This window comes from Strix aluco, chromosome 5 (genome assembly GCF_031877795.1).
Source record: "Strix aluco isolate bStrAlu1 chromosome 5, bStrAlu1.hap1, whole genome shotgun sequence".
Lineage (NCBI taxonomy): Eukaryota > Metazoa > Chordata > Aves > Strigiformes > Strigidae > Strix > Strix aluco.
This window is the reverse complement of record NC_133935.1, coordinates 72880804-72898668: the sequence shown is the minus strand read 5'-3', so window position 1 is coordinate 72898668 and position 17865 is coordinate 72880804. Positions and strand designations below refer to the sequence as shown.

Below are 17865 nucleotides of genomic sequence, written 5' to 3'. Positions count from 1 at the left end.
TTAAGATCCTAATTTTGTATATAAAGCACACACTTACTCATCATAAACTATTTTCCAATGTTACCACAAACAAAATTTTAGATAAAAATATTTTTTTCATGGGAAGTGTTTTGTCTCAAATACAAATAAACAACTTATTTATGGCTATGGTACATTAGCCCTGGTACACTATATTTGGATTATAAAAAGAAAAAAGAAAAGAAAAACAATTACCTTCACTATCAATATCATCACTCAAAGGAAAAACACTGTCCACTAATGGGTCAGAAATGAAATTCCAATCATAGTTTTTTTCCATTCCATCTTCAGAGAAATTTAGATCAGAGGAGGCTCTTGATCCATCCTCTGAAATACTCTTCATCTGGAATTTAAGCACCATTCTTGCCAGTGCAGAACCTGCATCTGTATGTGTAACAAACCAAAAAGATAGTATATTCTCTAAGAAATTCAAATAGCTTTAAAAAAATAACAGAAATAATTTATTTTCAAGGTTTGGCAGTCTTTCTGAAGCCAGCTGAATGCTAAGAAGAGATCCTCAATTTAAGGTCTTGATCTAAAACACTTACATAGTACTGTCAAGAGATATTAACACATTTCGTATCGCAAATTCTGTATATACTCACTTTGTTTTCTTAATGGAGTAAGTTTATCTGGGAACAAAGGAATGAGCCAGGAAGGTTCTAGTCTCCCAATACCAAATCCTCCAAGACATATACTGCTGTTGGCGACATCAAGACTAAGCTTCTTTAAGAGCAAACTGATGATTTGGCTATCTCCCCTCTTTATACTGATGGTTAAAGCACTCCGAACATCCTGCTCTCGAGCGCCACTGGCTAATAGCAATTCCACCAATTTAGGATTATTTCCTTTCTCACAAACCTAACAGAGAAAAGTAGTTAAAAAAAATTTATGCAAGGCACTCAAACAACAGCTCAGACTGCATTAAGAGACTTGTCTCAAATTCAGATTCATTGTATTTTTAGGATCAAGTCTCTTTTTCAATTACACACTTCCCTACCCCTCAGAGCACATGCCTGCCTAAGGCATCTGAGTACCAACTCCCATTTTCCTGATGTTTTTGCCCAAAATATAAGAAATGCCTGAGTTCTGTAATTGTAATTTCTGCCACGAGTGCACACAATTTCCAGGCAAAAATGAATGGTAATTTATGTAGTTTGGTTTCCGCATGCAGTCTACAGCAAGTCTATTTATTTATCTGTTCAGTGGAAAAAAGAGACTTTGGGGTTATTTTGCTATGTCATCTGGATATCAGATGAACAGGCAACAACGGTGAGACTCATCAAGACTTGCCTAGCACTAGGGAGCTCAGGTCCACTGGCTTCAGTCCACTTTACTCCTTCCAATTTCTCAGCCTGCTCTGCTACACAGAGCAGTGTTGATTGTGAATATTACAAATATTTTGTAGAAATACTTCCAGTTACTTCAATATTTCCACTGTGGTTTGCTAACACTGACTTGCCTACCTCAGGCTCCATGGATGAATGGTCAGTTCCAGACCCAGCTGTGCTTTATCACCCAGCCAGCTCTGCCAGCAGAAGTGAACACTTCCTAATTCACTTCAGGCAGTACTGCTGGGTTCTCTCAGACCATTTAAAACTTCGAAAATGAAGCAAAATTAAGAAGTGTCCATGTACACTGTTTCTCAAAAAAAATTTTAAAGGCAGTCGCATTTAGCAACGAGCACTTATAAGCAGGTGAGAACAGTCTCTCCATTGGCATGGCTGAATCTAGATGGGATGGTTGCCTATGGCCTTATTTAAGACACCAATGTATTTCAAATAGCTGATGCTCTGGATGCGGCCCCTGTCTGGATAAAGCTCTTCACAGCCAGTGTGACTGCAGGCATTCCAAGATGTTAGCTGTGTTGATAAAAAGTCAGAACTCTAACTAGAGCAGTTAAATAGGCACAAACACTGATGACTATATTCATCTTTAAGTACAATACAAAGTAAAAGAAATCCACTCCAGGACAGGCATTTTGGGCAAAGTCTTCTTTGCAGGTGTAGAACAGTGAGACTAAGCACACTGAAACCTATCTGTGAAGTGCTGCCTGCTAGTCCATCTGTACTTTGGCCTCACAGAGCTTGGAAGGAGCTGAATTTGGAGTGTCAGTTCATGGACTGTGCTCCAATGGGCTTGATGCCATGTATACCTGATTAGTTCAGAAAAAATGACTGGGAATTTGCAAGGCTTGAGCTTAAGTCTTCTTCCTCTAAAATACTCCAAAGCTAAGGTTAGGTCAGTACTTGATTGAACTCAGGTTTGCATGTGAACAGTGTAAACAATCAGAAAGCATGGACTTTAAAGTGAACTTGCCTCAGAACTGAACTGGCAGTGCAGGCACATTCTAGGTGACAGTGACTCTATGAGCTTCAACAAAGTGAAGAGTGTTTCAATGAACATCAGACTGAGCCTGGAGTTACCGTGAGTAGCAATGGTTAACACCACTCAGTTCACAGTTAGTTTGCACTGAGTATTGCTGCTCTGTTCTTCCAAATACATGTTTACATGAAAAGAGGAAGGAACCCAAAAGCATGAATTTTAAAGCAATAAAACCGTGTATTACCTGATAGATCAAAGAGTTTGTCTTTGTCTTCTTATTAATATCAGCTCCCAGTAGAAGTAAACATTCAGCCATAATACTATTGTACTCGATGCATGCTTTTTCCAGCATCGTATTTTTTAATTCATCATTTTCAGCTATTTTAGCAAAACATTTACAACACAGGCTTTGAAACTGAATTGGAAGACAAACAATCAAAGTTAGGACAAAAAACCCGCCAAAATTCTTAGCTGTGGAGCTTTCAAAAGAGAGAAGATACCTGTCGATCTCGCTGGTCAGTGAAACACATAGACATCTGGTAGAAAATCACTGTGTCAAATGATTCATGTACCAGCAGCTTTGCAAAACAAGGTGACAAATCAAGAATTGACAAGATTGCATGAAATCCCTGAGAACACAATGAGAAGATTGAAATAAGTAGTGTTAAAAAGCATCATTTTAAAACAGGTCGTGCAACAAAATAAAATTTCAACCAAAAGATATGCGCTTTTTTTTTTTTTGTCTTGCTTTTAAACATGCAATAATTCACAAATCGGAGAAGATCAGGAGAGAAGGCAGAAACAGCTGGCATCTCTGTGTTTATATAAATGTAGTTTCATGCTTGTTTAGCTGACCCACTTAAATAGATATTGACTGACACTTTGAAAAGCCAAATTATGCACCATAATATCTGACAACATCCTGCCTGGCAATGACAAATGTACTCATGATTTCCTGAAAATGTACAGAGGAAACAATCTCCTTCAAAGGATATGGGATGAAGATGCACCCCTTGTCCCTATGTGTTGCTCTGTAGTCCTTGAATTTGAAAAAAATACAAAGGCTAAATGAAAATCTTAACAGTTGTATCTGAAAACTAAAAAGAAACACCACATTATCCCATGATTCTGCAAGTAAAGTTCACCTAGAACCATGAACTGGGTAAATTACAGACTCTTTGTTCAAACCTAATTGAGACTAAATCACTTTTAAGAAACTTCCTTATTCCAACACATTATTTTGATTTCTCTCTACATTGGTTGCTAAGCTAAACTTGGAAGGATTGGAGGAAAAACAGCAGTAAGAAGGGAGGCTGTACTTGTGATGTTTTCACACTGATCTGAAACAGAAGTACAGAAACTCACAGGAAGCTGATCTCACAAGCAAGCTCCATTCCACTAGAAAAATGAAACTGGCAACAAACAGGGAAAGCTTCTGAAGCAGAGGAAACAGAACTTTCACACCAGGAGGACTGAACGTGTGTTTGCAGACAGAGTAAGAACCCTCCTTCCACATTCAGAAGTAGAACCAAAGTCTGACACAGTATTCCAGTAATATCCTTCTTAAATACAGCATTCCTACACTAAGCTTATTGCTGTGACAGGGCTGGGAACTAAGTTTTTTTTTATTACACTTCAAAGAAGGGAATATCAATACTATAATGACAGTTACTTCATTAGATGCTTATATATTGACTGAATGATGGACCATGACTGAGAAATTTGTTTTAATTTGCAGATTTCAGAAGTCTTAGATAAACATTGAAACCTATGCTTACATATTCTGGATTGAATATATGCATCCAAGAAGATCATCTTTATGGTAAACATATTGGTTTAATTATAAAGGTTTATACTAATATAGTAATTGCAATAAAATAAAATAATTAAAATAAGGAATTATACTTCAAATATAACTACATTGAAATAATTTTCTAAGGTTTTGCATTTCATCTTTGTACATAGAAATAACACATACATGCATCTGGATTTCAGTGACCTCTTTAAATCGTCGCAGAGTAGAAACCAGAACTGTTGACAGGACATGCATAGTTGCAATACACAAACTCCTTCTTGTAATCAAAGAGCACAGAAGACTCAAACCCAAACACTGTATGTCTAGAAAAAAAAAAGAAAGATTAATAATGTTGATTATTCAGACATTCTGAGTGGAATAAACCCATGATGTAAGTAGTGTTATATTACTAATATTCCAGAAAGTTATTTGCATAAGCTATTACAGAGCCAGGCATGACTACCAAGTGGATGAATCTGAGGACTTATCAGTACTGCAGCCTTTTCTTGACATGTAACTTAAATCACATCCAGTACTAGAGTGTAATAGATAGGTTGCAGCTTCTATGGGTAATCAGCCTCTCCTACTACATCACTCACATTCTACTAACAAAATACCTTCCATACCTTGTTCGTCTGGATACATCTGTAGGGTGTGAAGCACAGTGTCAGTAGCTCCTTGCTGGGTCAAAATTTCTAGTGCACCAGTGCACTCAGCTACAGAAGCAAGTAGTTTTAGTCCACACTTCTGAATGCTAGGATTTCCAATAAACTAATGGAGAAATGAATATAAAATCAGATCAAGTTTGTTCTGCTTACAATGGCAACAGAAGAGCTGCATGTTCTTAAAGTTGTTCTTTAAGAACAAGTGATTGTTGTTCTTGAAGTATGTGAAATTACAGTTGATATGACAATAATAATTGTAATTTCAAAAAGGTTTCCTTTTCAACCGTCAGTTTCAGCTGCTCATAACCTCCCAAATTTTCATCTTTGATTCTGAAAATATTCCCTAGCTAGTTTTCTAATAAGAGAGTGGGATTTTGTTTTTCCTCAAAGTTTCAGTACATCCATTCACAAGTTCACATGATTTTGCTAGGACAAGGAGAGTGAGAAAATGTATGTCCTTTGTGGTTAAAAAGGACCAAAATGTGGTTATTTGAGAACCAGCACAAGTGATAAACATGGTGGCAATTGAAAAAAATACAAAAAGAAAAAGATATGAAGCAATATCCCTACTACTACACCCCATCAAGATATTAAAAGTTTTAGGTTTAGTTATATAGCAATTCAACAGGTTATTTGTGATTATTTTTCCCAATTTTCCCCCACTTCTAGATGGATGAAACCTAGATGAGGCCTAGATTTGAAAGTGTGCATAGCTGTCACAGTGACTTGCAAATCTGCAAAATTATTTCAATGGAGTCATGCCCATCTTCCTCCTTATTCCTTCTCTAGCTTTTCTTTAAAATATGTTAATTTCTAGCCCTTCTGGTTGATACTGTAGTACCCCAAAACACAAACCAGCTGGGTCAGAAAAAGCAGTCAGGATGGTCAGAAAGGACTGCAGATTGTAATACATTCTGAAGTAAAAATTATTTTGCCTCCCTTGTTAACTCCTATATTCTGCATCTTCAGGTCAAGAAATGTCCTTTAGACACTCTAGCACTCTTTTGCTGACACATCTATTATAAAAGTCAGAGCAAATAATGTAAGAGACATAGATTTCCTTGACTGAAGGTGTTTGGCAAGCCTAAAATTGCTGAGAGACTTCTAGAAAACTGTGAATTGCTACATTTTGATTGTGGTCATGTGAACTTTGCAAACCTTGTGGAGGTGGGATTCTTCTGAAGGCCATGAAGTTAAACCTTTCCTATCACTAGGATTTAAGGTTAATTTGCTGTGTAAAGTGTCTGGTGTTTCCTTTGTTTAGACTGGGTCTGCTTCAGCCTTTCACTTTTCAGCTTCCCCTTCAAGGCACTGTGATCATTCTGCTTTCCAGTGGCTGGAAAAAGTTATAGAATTGAACAGTGAAAGGAAGGGAGACAACTGAGACACACTGTTCTGTTGAAAGTAAAGGAGTATATATCCATGAAAGTCATAGGAAAGAACCACTCAGTTCTATGTGTGGTTGAGGTGTAGGTATGAGGACACTTATAATGTATAAATTAGTCCATTAAAAATCACAAATAAACTATGCTTGAAAAAAAGTTAGCCTTGTTTAGATAAATAATAAATGTGTAACTAAAACTTACAAATGATTCACCATTGCGAGTATAAAACAGTGACAAAATTCATCAGAATAAAGCTTTAACTATACCCTGTTCAAAGCATTAAGCACCAACGAATGAGTTCCCTCCAACAGACACTGGCTTTTAATGACTTTTACTGTAAGTGCGAAAGCAGCATCTCCCACATCTCTGGAAGAACCATTCTGGTGTTCATTCTTTGTATCTGCAACAACAGAAACCAACCTTCCTCAGAAGAACAGATTTAATATTCTCCCCAGTATTAACCCAATATTATTAATGCAATATAACAATCAAATTGAACATACAGGTGACTCAGGGGGCATATTTCATATCTTAAAACATTCTCAGAACGCTGTAGTTAGAGACTGGAGTCCCTCCAGATTTGCATTGTAGTGTGAGTACATTGTGTTTGAAATGATGATTTCACCATATGTTTGCTCACTGCTTACTGTGAAAATGCAAAATCACGTCAAAGAATTTTGCCTAAGGTTCACTGCAATATATTACTTTTTCGAGCTATGGGGTTTCTTGGTGTTCCCGATACTTACTTCGGAATGCTTCTTCCTTCTGGAAAGGAGACACTATAGAGAAACCATAAACTAGTTGCCCTTTTTCACTTGGCAGCACATCATGGGCCAAATTTTACCCACAGAGGACGTTAAGTGCAAGGTGAGTACAAATAAAAGAACAGAGAAAGGTCTTTCAGATTTACCTTTCTTATAGCTATTGGCACTTGCAGTCAAGTGGCACTACAGAAAGTACACAAAAATCCTTTAAAAGTCACTTCAGCATTCATGTTTGTTCCGATTACTATTTTCCCCATGAATTACTTTTTATTCCCTAATTAACCTGCAAGTTCCAACATCCAGTTGCCGCTCCCTTTGTTTGATTGCACTTTAGAAGGGCCTCACTTCCAGGATACTGGCAAAAAAAGCACCTTGACTACATGTTAGAATACATATATCAAGTCTTAATCCTGCTGTTTATTGAAAAAGAGGAAAGTATTAGGATTATAATTCAAAGAATAGAAGGAAATTGAAAACCTGCAATTAGTCTGCATATTAGCTGAATTACTAGTTTCAGAGTTACTGGTTTTGTAAATGTTCATCTGCTGAGAGATACTGGCAAAAAGTTCTTCTGAAAAAAACCCAGTACCTAATGTCTGTACTCTCACACTTAATATCAGAGGAAAAAAAACAGGATATGTAGCAGTAAACTGATAAGAAGAGTTAAAACTTTCCCCAAATTCTATTAAAGGTATAGAACTAACAAAGAACATATTTTTCCCACTGTAGATTGCCTTTAAATAGGTTTTTTTTTTTTTGGAAAGGAATTTCTAAGCTAGTCAGTTTGGCTTCTCCTTCTCTGTAGAAAATAGTATATAAAAGTGTATTTCATATCTTTAAATCACTGTCTTTATTTTTTGGTGTCAGAGGTCAAATCTTTATGTTCCTTCCAATAGATACTATTAAAATAATTGCATTTTGTGGTACAACAATGTTGATGTCATCATCACTGTTTTCTCTCTTAAAGGGTATCTATGACGAAAATACACAATCACAGCAATAGCTCCTGAATTCCTTAGCAGTAATGGACCTAACCCTTCATTGATGAGATCAAGGGGAAATCAGCAGTGGTAATTTTGGTCTGTTACCTTCAATACCTCAAAAGTTTTCCTCCATCTTGTATGTTTTTAAAGAGTTACAGCTGCTCTCTGCTATGTACAGAACTGCAATAAATTTTCTGAAGTCCCATTAAAGGCTGTGTCATTAGAAAAGAAAGACTAAAACCCAGCTATCTAATTCTGTTCTCTGATTTGGTGTATGATGCCACACCGACTATATTTTTGGATGACTTACCGGGCATCATAAAGTGTAAAAGGACTCGAAGAGCTTCCAGTTGTACAGAGAGTGATCTTTCATGTTTCCTCATGGCTTTTACAACTTCTGATACAGCTACTGTCATTGTATCCAGATGAGGGAAACTGAAAATATTGTTTATAAAATAAATAAAAAGAATGCATTTCTAAATTTTACATGTATTTGTTTCCTTAATTAACACTGTGTGATAACCCTTTAGAACACTGTAAATCTGGTTTGAGCTATGAAATACAAATTAAACTATGGTGCTTTTCATCATCCCAGCAAATATATTATTTTCACATCATTCCATGAATTCAGTCTATGTAACTAATTCCATTCTAGATTACTGAGAGGTAATTTTCAATCCAGTCCAAAACAGTGATAGACAGAGAGTATAGTATTTCATTCAGGGTGAGTGGTGGATTCATATATTTCATTTTGATTCCAACCCAGACCTGCAAAAAGACACATTTTCCTTAACAGTACTCTGCAACTGTCATAAAGTGCTGATGAATTGTCAGATACTTGTAGAATGAACAGAAAAATATCAATATTAGGTTCTAATCTTGAAGAAAAAGAAAATAATCTTGATATCATTAACATTCCTAGAAATGGCAGTAGCCAAAGGCCACTAACTCACTTTTAAGGTTATTTTATAATACTTTTTATTCCTGTGAATGTGTTTATGGAAGTTTTGAGGTTTTCTTCTTTATAAAATGAAATTATTCATAAGAAATTCTGTGACTATATCTTAAGTCTGTCATTTCTTCACAGACAGTTTAGCATATATAAAGGTTTCAGGGAAGGCTGGAAAAACTTGGCAAGACACTTGGAATCACATTCCCACCCTGTATACCAGTATTTATGAGTCACAAGTTTGATTTCCCAGTCACGTTGTAGAGCATTTGCAAAAGCCAACACAAAAGTAATATTAACACAATGTTTTTTTAATAATCAGAGTTAATATTGTGGGAAATTTCTTAGCTCTCAACGGAATCCAGTGTGGCTAACAGGAGGGGAGATCACCTAACGATACTCTATTCAAACCTCACTGCTCAAGAACCACAAAGGGAAGAACATGCAGCTCCCTACACATATCCACCTGGGCATTTGACTACAGGGCTTACAAAATTCAATGTCTTGAATAGGGCTGTAAGCCTGTGGTCAATTTTAACATCAGTGAAACAGACAATAATTTAAATGTAAACACTTACAGCACTGAATATCACAAATCCTCACTTTGAAAGTGGTCACGTATTTCTAATTACATTACCTTCCTTCAAAAACATGATTCAGAATTCTGCAGGCACTTTCAGCCACTTCAGGAGAATGTGGATGTTTCCTCATTATGTCCAAAACATTCATATGTATGCCTTTAGCCAAAAGTGTCTTCCTAATATTTACTACAACACAAAATAGCAAGCATCCTGTAAGTAAATCTCTCTCTCTTCATGTATAGTTCTCACACAGCAGAACTGCTAACTTTTTTTCCCCCTTTTTTCATTTTTTTCCTCACCAAATACATATGTTAGAGAAGTATACATTAGAATGGGAAAGGATTTGAGCTGAAGCTGACTTCTGTTTGCATAGCTTAATCAAAAGCATTATAATTCCTGAATGCCTAATAAGTTTAAATACATCTGCTATTTTTACTTACATAAAGTTAACTTAAGGTAATAAGAACATACAGCTTTACTTTTAATGTAAAAAATGTTTATTCTTAAACAATTTTTCCTCTTAATTGCACTCTGTGATCATGTAGGAAAGCTAGAACTTAAAACTTTCAAAAAAACTTGTAACTTCCAAAATAAGGCTTCAGAAATGAAATTATATCTATTCAGTCTATTTACTCAGTTAATTAATTTTTTTAAAATTCAAATATCCAAGCATATCTTGTTTGTAGCTATAACTGTAACCAATGCAGCTCAGAACATTACAAAAATATTCTACATTATCATGGTAACTGCCACCAATTCTTGTCATTCCCAGTTCAGTACATTCATTTCAAATGGTCAATTCAAGCAGTATTGCATTGTGCCGGAGGGTTTTACTAAGCTTCTTTATGTCTGTCATTTCTGGTGTAAGCACATTCAGTTAGGGGGAAAAAAAGAAGAAAACAAAAAGACAAAATAACAATTTGCTTTAGATTTCCAAAGGGAATCAGAGGCTCACTTGTCAGTAACGTGTTATGAAAGTACCTGGTATAATATATGATAATGTATGCATACATTTATGAGATCTATTTCTTGAAGTCGATACATATTTATCTCACAAATAACTATAAAACCTTTTCATTGTTAGGTTTGATGTACTTGGATGGCTCAGTAACCTAGTGATAAAACAATGCTTTCTCACCTAGAGAATGGTAATTAACTGATAGTCTTTTTCTTCCTATCTAGCCAGTGGTTTTCAATGTGCAGTCTACAAATCACTTGAGGTCCATAACCATTTCAAAGGGTTCTGGGAAGGGTATCTAATAAAAGCAGGCCAACTGTCAGTAGGCTTAAATACTCTACCCAGGGGTCCACATCTCCACTGAAAAATTTTGAGGGGGTCTGCAAATTGAAAAAAGTTAGGAAACCATGTTAGGGACACAATCAGGACTAAAGCAATCTTGAAAACTGTTACGCACAAGCTTAACTTTCTACACATGATTTGATTCACTGAAGTCAATAGGACTGCTCAAATCCCCTGTGTTAAGCAAGAAAATGGTATTTGTCAGGCTGTAATCCTTACTCACATGATTCTCAACAAATGCTGCTCTTGATGAAATTCAAACATGTGATAAATATTTAAACAAGCATAGAAAGAGAACACACGCTTTTCACATCTCCTGCTCTGAAAAATAGCAATTGCAACACATAAACTGGCAAAGAGCTCTTCACTTCCACATGCTCTCTTTGATACTAGCCAACAGTAGCTTTTTCAAAGCAAGGAATAAACTTCCTACTAAACACAACTGCATAAAATTCTAATCACAGGGAATATTGTATTCATACAACAGCACACTAAATATTTTTAATATTACAGCAATAACTTTCTGCTGAATTAGAAACTAAAGATAATTAAATTCCCTTACCATTTTGTTGTGACAGAATTGCCAAGGTACTAGCAGCTGCCTGAAACACTTCTTTTGAAGAGGAGTGCATGAGCATAGAGAGCATCACTGCTCTGTCTATCGGGAACCTTTCACAAAGAGAAACAAATGACTGCACATTGACCAGATTACAGCAGTTCTTTCATAACTCTAGCTCAGTTTCCTAAAAAGGTATTAGCAACCTAATAAAATTTTCAGACAATTGTACTTGACTTCTAATGTTTCCAGAACAACAGCTGACAGAAAGCCCTTTGCAAACTATGCACATTAGCCTGCTCTGAACCTCAATGAATTCACTTGGAGCCATGCTTTACAAGTGACTTGAGGTCCAGAAAGGGGTACAAAACAGGCTTACTAAAATTTGAATGATTAAAATTTTAAGAAACTCTGAGAAACAGTTTAAGTAAAATGAAAGTCTGTCTTATCCATGCCTAGATTCTCCCTGATGGGCTGGTACCCCCTTTACTATGCCCTTTCATCTGATTTGTGGGAAAATGAGCACTGCATTTCCATACTCCTTATGTACCAGATATCTTAATCTTCTCTATTTTCCCTACTCTTACATTCTTTAATCCTCCCTAGCCTTATTGCAACAGAAGAAGAAATTCCTTGTGAACTGCAAAAATTAGCTCTATTAGATTGTGTTCTGACCCTTTATTAGAACACTAGCAATTTTTCCTGAGTCAAGGTTAGCACACTTTTCAAGAAACTTTCCCAAGTATTGTTGATCACCATACATTTCATCATATATTAGAAAACAAGAAAGAAAAATAAAAATAATTGAAACATAAGACCCCCAAATGACCTAATAGTAGGCTTTCATTTTTTTCATTCCCAAAAATACAGTTCAAGATATTAACACTGACTGATTATCTCCATCTCCAATCTTCTCATGAAGGTTGCGTTGATACAGAAACAGATTTTTCAAAGCCCAGCATGCAGCCCCCTAAATATAAACCAAAAGAAGATGAAAGGATTAAGAAAATATGCCTTTAGAATATCAAAAATATATGAAAAAATTTAAATAGTTTGACTGTTTTTCAGTCCATGACAAAGTAAAAGGTGCTTTATGTAGAAATACAAGATGTGGAGTCACATTCTTTATAGCTGGGATAGGCCTGAGTTACAAACATATGCCACATTCTCATTACTTGATTTGCATTTTGATACCTATTTTAGGCTGTGATTAATTCTTTCGTTGATGGGCCTGTTTTGCTGCTGTATACAGAGGAGCTACATAAACAATAATCTTCGGATGGCCAAAGTTTTAGGTAGCAAGTCTCCTCTTAACTACCTACATTTGATCCAAAGGAGTAACTGAAACCAACTGAGGTGAACAAAGATAAGAAAGGCAAGAAAATTAAGATTTATTGTAAATCCAGTTCAGTCCTTAAGGCCTTGTTTGCCCGAGGATATATGGGAAAAAATGATGTTGCTAAACATTTTACTTAATGCATAATGCAGTCTTTCCATACCCGCATCATCTAGAAATTCTCACCAGCACATCTGTGTTTTTTCGGTGCAGTTCCAATGCTCTGTAACATGCTTCCAACCAGCACAATTTTTCTTCCTCCTCCTCTTCTTTTCTTTCCTCTAAGTCTCGATTTAAGAATATTGTCTCAGCTTGAAATATAAAATATTTACAATAAATTCTTATTATAAAAACAAAACACTTATGTCTTAACCTTCCTGTAGTCATGGATGTGCTCACACTGCCTATGTGTGAAAATCAGTGGGAGGATTAGCCTTTTCTGGGACGGGAGAAGTCTTCTGACTTAAACTTTATGACATATTTGAAAAATGTCTTTAAGGTTTGAAGGGACTAAAAAACTTAATTACAGTGTAGTAAAGTAAGCACATAGTTACAGATCAGTCAATGCTCAGGCTCTGAGAAGACCTGCACATATTTTTTGTTGTTTGTTTACATACAGAATACCACAGACATAAAACATAACTGTGATTCATTTGCACGTAACCACTCATCACAGAGCCTCTACACTCTGAAGCCATGCCATTAAAAAACAAAATGTAAATTGCAGCTGCTAAGAGAGAAACACCTGGTTCCAGCAAGTGCAATAGAATTTAAAATAAATAATTTTATACTGGTGATTTTTCAGCATTTAAGGAAAAAAAAAAAAAGTATCAACACTGACTATAATATCTGAGGCTTACTGGAGTGTGTACTAATTTTTAATCTTTACTATTTTGGGGACTCTGAAACAGTGTTTCTACTGATTTTTGTATGGAACAATTACTCAAAGACAAAGAGGATCAGATTCTTAGCTTTTTGCCACTAGCTAATTAATCTCTGTTTCAAAATAATACCTGGAGTGTACTCAAGGAGAAGTTTCAATCTTTTGAGTTCAGAACTCAAGCACAAGCATTGATTTGGTGTTGCTATCTCTAGGGATTTTATGTTAAGTAGGGATTATCCAATATTTGTCTATGAATAAACAGGTTGCTTTGTTAAGATCTGTCAACATAACTTACCAGGTCTGAACACTGTGAAGATGTTGGGCATATGATATGAACACAGCCATGTCATAGTAAAACAGCAAACTGTAAGCATGCAAGAAATCTAGCTCTGTCAAAGCTACCCTGCCTGAGGCTTTCATGTTAAAGAAATGGAGTTTAAAAAGATTACAAGAAATTACCAGTGTAAAAAATTAACAAATGGACAGATCAGTGAAGTAAGTTATTTATGTATTTAGGAAGAGATTTACTCACTTAGAAGAGCTAAACAACTGAGAGCTGCAGCTTGTAACTTTGCATTTTCAGGATATGTTTTAACAGCCTTCACAAGGACTTCTGGAACCTTATGTAATACAAGGATATTGAAAAAGTTTCCTGAAAATACATAAGACATTAAATGAATATAAAAACATATCTAGAGCTTTACATGCATTTAACATAAATTTCTCAGCACACAATGCACAAACTGTGTAGCAAACATTGGATTTCTTATTACAAGGTTTGACACGTTTTATTTGTGGAAAGAAGACATCAAGGATAAAAAACAGTTGGGATCGAGGTTCTTTGCGTTTTTTGACAAAAGACTGAGGTTTAATGCAAAATAAAGAGCACACTGTCATCAAAATAAGAAAAATGACAGTCAGTGTATCACTTGCAGACTTCCTGCCAGGAAGCAAATGCAGTTCTGGTCTTGAATTCCTACAATGATTTGATTTATCCTATCAAGCAAGTGGTTTAACCCTGGTTTGCTCTCTGGTTTTGACCTCATTAAACAGATCAAGCTCAGCATTATAAATACAGAATACATACATTCTGGAATAGTAGAAAGAACTACCTTTTGATGGTAAATATATTTAAAGCATAACTTTTATTACAGGCTGTACAGTATTTTATATTATAGGTTGAATATAAGAAATTCTGCAAACATCAAGCAAATGAAAATAACTTCTCTGTTGGTTGTACAAATAAGTATCATGCATAAAATAAAACAGCAACACTCACTTTGTAAAATACAGTTTGATAGCTATGGTTTCTATTTTGATATGCAATTTTGTTTAATTGTTGATTTATAAAAATGAAAATCACACCAGTGATGTGAAAGGTCAGATTAAAATCTGTATCAATGTTTCTCAAACCCTTCAGATGAGGTATGAAATTAAGAAGTCTCCCATATTTGAGCATCAAAAATATAATTACATACAGAAGAAAAGCTAACCTCATTTCTTTCCCTCTGTGCTGTTCCTGAGTCCTATAGGTGCTGACTACCTTCAATGTCTACATTTTTCACCAGAAGATAAGTACCTCTTCCAGGGTTTTATGATTCAGTTCAATTAGACCAAGCTAACAGAATGGTTAAGAACAGACTTTAAAGCAAGTCCTTTCCAGATTCATCACTCTAAAACCCTGGCCTTAACACCTATTACACGTGCAACTGGAAAGAGTATTTTTCTTCCTATCCCGTAGTAGTGTGGTCATGTCATATCAGCATTGCTGTTTCTTGCCACGTTTTAATGGAAATGGCATGTTCATGTAAATACATTACAAAATTAATAATCTTAGGCTATGTGATAAGTAATTATGTTGGACTTGTGGCTGGCCAAACAGGTATCAGTCAGTTAAAATTCTGATGACAGTCAAATCTAGGACAGTCATTACCAGATTAGCAAGAATACATGATGGTGATTTTGGAAGCTAGTAGATGCTGACTTCACCATTTCACTCCCAGTTAACATGGATTTAGGAAGACAGTGTCCATCAGAATAATTTGGGAAGCCACACTGGATATATGGAAATCTTCCAGACTATTTCCAGTAACATCCAGCAATTTCACATCTGTTTCCCTAACTCCGTAGTGCTGTGGACACTTCTTCCCATAATTCTCCCAAAGTGGCTCCTTATTAAGATGAAGGGCATCTGCTATGCTGAAAGAAGAAATGGATCTTGTTGCTGCTTTACTGCCACTATTACTTGTTGGTCAGCATACACACACGACAGACGTGTGACTGAAGCCAGGCTGGTTGTGCTTAGGGCAAGATCAAGGCATGTCAGCAGAGTTGCTGTGTCCCCACAAGTGCCTGGTATCCCTGCCTATCTTCAGTTAGCCTTGCACAGGAAACCATTCAAGGGTAATATCACCTCTTGCCACAAAACTGCAAATACCACCTCAGTGGCCACCACTATTTCTTGATATTTTTATTTGGCTTTCTGAAGGGGAACTGGAAGTTGCTCTGTGTTGCACTCAGGTTTGATCTGTATTTTCTACAATATCTGCATAAGAAGTGGAAACAGATGGTGAAAGGATGGGACTGACTTGATTAAGGAGAGTCATGCACTGGTACCAACATCTGCAGTAGCTTCAGGCCACCACCTGCAAGACTTGGGAAATCTAACTCATGAGAAAGACCTTGGCTAAGTCCCTGATGAATAACCTTCCAGGGCGTGTGGGCTACTCAGGCAGCTCTCAGTCTTTTTGTATGCAGCAGGGGGAAAAAGATATTAATTTTCATTCGAACTTCCTATTACATGGTCCTGGGCGACTGCTCAGATCAGCTTATTATAGTTGCAAGAGAGAGCACAGAGCTCCTAAGAGGCACAACAAATCTCTTTTTGACATTGCCATCATTTCCCTTGATATGACGCTAGCCCATGGAAGCCCAGGCAACCAAAGTACTTTTGCCCAAGTCAAGGGAAGCCCAGGAACCACCGGTTCTTTCACTGCTGCAGCATAAGGGGCCCCAAGACAGGCCCCACAGATGGGCAGGAACGCAGCATAGGTCTCTGAAGGTAAATGCATTGCAAGGAGGAAAAACACAGTCTTGGAGAACACCTCCCAGGTAATGCAGCAGCACCAATTGTTCCTCACACAATTCAGCATTGACACTTCAAAAAAGAAATCTGGAAGGAATGTTCTTCCTTTCTATAGCAACTTTATATAGAATGGGATCTGTTTGACCTCCCATTCTCATCTTGTGCTTCTCACACTCTTTTGTCTTATTTTTTTCCCTGCTCTAGTCTTTTATGGCAGCTTCTGTCATTGTTACCGACGTTTAACACAAAAGGATACCACATTGACTGTGGCCAGTGTTACGTCAGTGTGTTTACATCATTAGAGACATGGAGCTGCACACCGCCCTGAGGATTAACTGGAATAGTAGTCCTCTTGTTGCCTGTAACACTTACTGTTACTCCTACAGAGTCAGAGTAAGCCGACTATGAACAACTTCGTGAACTTACCCAATGTAAGCTTATGCAACAAACAGCAACTCACTTCCTGAACTGTTTCGCTATTGGGGAAACTTTTCATCATTTCCACTATAACATTGTAGCAGCGGACATTTCCAGACATGAGCACTTCAACATTGGTGGCTAAAGAAAGAAACAGAAACAAAAATTGCTTCTTAAGAAAAAAACCCATGTTGACTGGATTCTAATTCAGACTTTATTTAAATAGACTTATTTAGAAAACTGGGCCTATGTTTCAGTTTTTGCCTTGCAACTTGAGAGAAAGCTGGCAGCAATTTTTTCTTGGTATTGCTATAGAAGACATTAATGACTACCAACACTTGGAAATAAATCACTAAGCTCAGAGTCCACATTAACATTTATGGATTTGTTCCGTTCTGTATCAGGCCATATAACAGAAACCTCCTCACAAACTATTCTTATGTAACATTTTTCTTAAAGCTGAACAAATTGTTTTATAAATATTAGTTCAATCTTATAAATGGTGTTTATAACATGACTGAGATCAGGTAAACATTGTACAGTATTTCAGTAATATTCCCAGAAGCATACAAGAAACAATTTAGAATTTTTTTTTTTTCTACTAGATGTCATTTATTTGATCTAATCACATTTTTCTAAGTTTTCCTTTTGCAGGGCGCAAGTTAGCAACTTATTATTTTCATTTAAATTAGTTATACTGTACACCTATTATGTACTGAGGGTACAGAAATGTTCATCTAATGCTCCTGAAATATTTTGAAATTCATTGCAAATTCTGTATTTCACAGAATCACTGAATGGTTGAGGTTAGAAGGGACCTCGA

At 36.2% G+C, this 17865-nt stretch overlaps 1 protein-coding gene across 1 annotated transcript in view; it reads right to left on the bottom strand.

Annotated features, from left to right (window-relative positions):
* The window catches only part of LRRK2 (leucine rich repeat kinase 2), a 72280-nt gene that overhangs the window by 37786 nt on the left and 16629 nt on the right, over positions 1–17865 (bottom strand). Inside the window, exons 7-20 of the mRNA XM_074827763.1 lie at positions 17052–17183; positions 14073–14192; positions 12844–12968; positions 12212–12291; positions 11328–11434; positions 9522–9651; positions 8246–8370; positions 6455–6588; positions 4765–4909; positions 4322–4461; positions 2844–2972; positions 2588–2758; positions 624–879; positions 214–402 (exon numbers count right to left, since the gene is read on the bottom strand). Of these exons, the coding sequence (XP_074683864.1) occupies positions 214–402; positions 624–879; positions 2588–2758; positions 2844–2972; positions 4322–4461; positions 4765–4909; positions 6455–6588; positions 8246–8370; positions 9522–9651; positions 11328–11434; positions 12212–12291; positions 12844–12968; positions 14073–14192; positions 17052–17183 (1983 nt within the window). The remainder of the gene's footprint in view (positions 1–213; positions 403–623; positions 880–2587; positions 2759–2843; positions 2973–4321; positions 4462–4764; positions 4910–6454; positions 6589–8245; positions 8371–9521; positions 9652–11327; positions 11435–12211; positions 12292–12843; positions 12969–14072; positions 14193–17051; positions 17184–17865) is intronic.